The sequence below is a fragment of the Ochlerotatus camptorhynchus genome, unplaced genomic scaffold (genome assembly GCF_037179485.1).
Source record: "Ochlerotatus camptorhynchus isolate MF236.1 unplaced genomic scaffold, CSIRO-AGI_Acam_v1.1 ptg000261l, whole genome shotgun sequence".
Lineage (NCBI taxonomy): Eukaryota > Metazoa > Arthropoda > Insecta > Diptera > Culicidae > Ochlerotatus > Ochlerotatus camptorhynchus.
Window position 1 is genome coordinate 1,980,870 of NW_027040751.1, and position 4,001 is coordinate 1,984,870.

A 4,001-nucleotide genomic window follows, 5' to 3' on the forward strand; every position below is an offset into this window, starting at 1 on the left:
TGGCACTGATTTTTAATCAGTGCCTCAGACTTGGCTACTTCTCCTCGTGTTGGAAGTCAGCTAAAGTCATACCCATCCGGAAACCTGGGAAGGACCAATCAGCTGACTCGAGTAACAAACATTCTCAGACGGAACAAGTCTGTTTCGAAAACATCTGCCATGGCGTTGTTGGACGTTGAAAAAGCATTCGACAATGTCTGGCATGATGGCCTGGTGTTCAAATTGCAGCAGTACGGTCTTCCAATCTTCCTAGTGAAGATCATAAACAACTATCTATCAGACAGGACGTTCCGAGTCTCTCTGAATGGCATCTCATCGGATGCTTTCAACATCGGTGCCGGGGTTCCACAAGGAAGCATTCTTGGCCCCATCCTATTCAACCTGTTCACCTCCGATATGCCGGCTCTCCCTGATGGTGGATCGTTGTCTCTGTTCGCAGATGACACATCCATCATCTACAAGGGTAGGGTCATCGGAGCTCTGACTGCCAAACTTCAGAACGGCCTGGACGTTCTGTCTGAATATTTCAACAGCTGGAAGATCCGTATCAACGCGGCAAAGACCCAGGTCATTATCTTTCCACACTCTAAATCTCCTAGACTTGTTCCGTCGGAGAATAAAAAGATCTGCCTGAACGGCACAGTGGTGGAATGGTCCAAAGAGGTCGTGTACCTCGGGCTAACACTAGACAGCAAACTTCTTTTCAGGGAGCACGTTGACAAAACAAAAACCAAGTGCAACATCTTGATATGATCGTTGTATCCACTTATCAACAGGAAGTCAACCCTGTCCCTGAAAAATAAGCTTGCTGTCTACAAACAAATCATCCTTCCTGTAATCGAGTACGGTATGCCAATCTGGGAGAGTTGCGCAAAATGCCATCACCTTAAACTCCAAAGGATCCAGAACAAGATCCTTACGATGGTCCTAAACAGTCCCCCGCGGACTAGAAATTCTGAGATCCACTTCCTGGCTGGAATTCAAACATTAGAAGAACGGAGAGTATTCATCTTGGAAAGGTTCAGAGACACCTGTCTGAGATCAAATCATCAGATCATACGTGATCTAGCACGTTAGGTTAAGTTATACTCGTAGTTAGGTAGGTTATCACTTTTTTCAATTCAAATAAAACACATCCCCAAAGGGATATTCTGTAAACTAGTTGAAAAACGCAAATATTAAATTAGAATATCAAATTAAACAAAGATGAAGAGCCAAGTAGGCTAATAAATTAAAATGATAAATCAATGTACTACCATAATCAACTGAAATAAACATAATTTTACTACTACTACTGCTAGTCTCACACTACGATCTGCACTCAGTGTGGTCGAACGCAAGTATTTTTTTCTCCCGTGTTTTCGCAAGTTTTTTCTCGCGCGTTGTCGAACGTTTTTTCGTTCAACCCAAGCATGGGTAAACCGGGCCTATGCGGTAGCCAGAAGCAAGGCGGCAAACGGACGGCGGATAATAATGTCGATGCCAGACATACGAAGCGGGAGCTACCCCTCAACCAGTTCTCGCTGCTCCAGGAGGATGATGGCGAAAGACGTGAAAGCGTTGAGAAAAAGGAGAAGTTGCCTCCTTTTTATGTCAAGGGACAGCCACGCGAGCTGCTTGACAATCTGAATGTGCTAGTCCGTAAAGGGCTACGGGCTGAATTCCGTCTCTGCGCTGATGGCGTGAAAATCACCGTCCCCTCGGCGGAACATTATAAATCTGTGGCGGAGACACTGCAGCTCTGGAAGGTGGAATATTTCACCCACGACGTGCAGTCGACGAAGCCTTTCAAGGTCATTCTACGCGGGCTGCACGAGCTGGATGTTTCGATTGTGGAAGAAGAGCTGCAACGCAACAACCTTCAACCCGTGAAGGTTTTCGTGATCAAACGCCACAACGAGGCGATCAAGTATCGCGGCCAACTGTACCTGGTGCATTTGGTTGGCGGATCCACAAACATGAGGCAGCTTCAAAGCATCCGAACGCTGCTCAGTGTCGTCGTCGAGTGGGAGCGGTACAAGCCGGTTCACCGTGAAGTGACGCAGTGTACCAGCTGCTTGAATTTCGGACGCGTTGCTCCAAATGCGGCCAACAACATGTCACTGCCCAATGCATCGTGGACATGAAGGACAAGCAGCCAACCTGTGTCAACTGCGGGAATGCCCACACATCGACTAGTCGATCGTGTCCCAAGCGGGCTGAATTCATCTTACTGCGGAAGAAAGCAAGCCAGCCGAAACAGCAGAAAAGAAGCAACTACCCGGAATCGATCTGGAAAATGATTTTCCACCGCTTCCTCTAACCGAAGGACGCGCACCAAATCTTCCTCCCCTTCCGCTGCCCAGAAGGCAGTATACGAATTTGACGCAAGCCGAATCGAGCAGCACTCCTCCAGGAGTCTGGGGAACCCAGCCTGGTGCTGTACCGTTGGTCCCTCCGACCGATGGTCTGACGCAGGTAATCAGTCATCTGACAACGCTTGTCAGTGAAATGCAAAAAACGATGGTGCAAATGATGCACTTCATGACGAACTTTTACGTTCACCATCAACGCCCTTAGTTGGAACGCCCATTCAGTGGCGAGAAAACAGCCGGAAATCGTAGATTTCCTGCGCCATCGCGTTTCTGATGTCGCGTTTCTAACCGAGACGTATCTCAAGCCGGAGATCAACTTTAGCCTGCCAAATCACACAATTGCTAGACTGGACCGAGTTCGAGCACAGAGGGGTGGTGGCGTTGCCATTGCCATCAGGAGAGGACTGGAGTACAGGATGCTGCCTGACTTTCGTCTATCGTTCGTGGAAGCCATTGGAGTCGAGCTGGCATCGCCGGATGGTTTCATCACACTCATTGCCATCTACTGTCCTGCCCAATGTAAGGAGTCGGATGGAACAATCGATCGTCTCAAGAATGACATCCAGAAGTTGACTCGTCGGAAGGGTAAGTTTATCCTCGCCGGTGATCTCAACGCACGCCACTCGCTGTGGGGCAATGCAAGAAGTAACAAGAACGGAGCAGTGCTGGCCACGGACCTGCAGGCGGGACACTACGTGGTCCTCCATCCGGACTCGCCTACCTTCTACTCACCAGCCGGTGTCGGATCCACCCTCGACATCGTTCTCACCAACATGGCGGATGGTTGCTCTGAGCCCCGTGCCATTACCGATCTGTCATCCGACCACCTACCGGTGGTTTTCGAGATGAATCAAACCATCAACCAACGTCAGCAGCATCGTACGCGAAACTATCATCGAGCGAACTGGCTTCAACTCCAGCGGTTTATGGAGGATTAAGTGGTCGAAAATCCTGCGTTAACGACGACGGAAGAAATCGACGGCGTGCTGCAAGCGCTCTCCGATGACATAGGCGAAGCGGAACAACGGTTCATCCCGAAAACCCCGGTGACATGTAAGTTTACCAACCTTGATGATGAGACCAAGCGTATAATATCTCTTAGGAATTGTGTTAGGAGGCAGTTCCAAAACGCAAAACATTAGTAGGAAAGTTTTATATAACAAATTAAACAAAATTATTGCCATTAGGGTAGAAAAACTTAGGAGCAGGCAGTTTGCAAAATACCTTAGTAGTTTACCAAATTACTCTAGGCCCTTCTGGCGTTTAAAAAAAGTGCCTAAAACCAACCAAAGCCCATGCTGCCTCTTAGAGTTGATAATGAGGTTCACATAACAGCCGTCGAAAAGGCGAACTCCATTTCTCAACATTTTATGGCTTCGCATAATCTGGGTCGAGATATTGTCAGCCCGATGGAGGGTCCGGTGCTTGAGAGCGTCTATCAGCTAGCTACTGAGCCTAGCGAGCTTCCGGCGGACCGGAAAATCACACTTGATGAGCTGGTGAACACCATCAAGTTGACGAAGAACATGAAGGCACCGGGTTTCGACGGACTCTTCAACATTGTCCTGAAGAATTTGGGACCGAAAGCGCATACTCTTCTGGTGAACGTCTTCAATCGCTGCCTGGAGCTTGACACTTCCCAGCTAC

At 48.6% G+C, this 4,001-nt stretch overlaps 1 protein-coding gene across 1 annotated transcript; it reads left to right on the plus strand.

Annotated features, from left to right (window-relative positions):
- Nucleotides 1–1,412: 1,412 nt before the first annotated feature.
- Nucleotides 1,413–2,126, plus strand: LOC135705217 (uncharacterized). The gene has a single exon (XM_065226825.1). It carries the CDS (start codon nt 1,413–1,415, stop codon nt 2,124–2,126), a length of 714 nt encoding a protein of 237 aa, XP_065082897.1.
- The last annotated feature ends 1,875 nt before the right edge of the window (nt 2,127–4,001 follow it).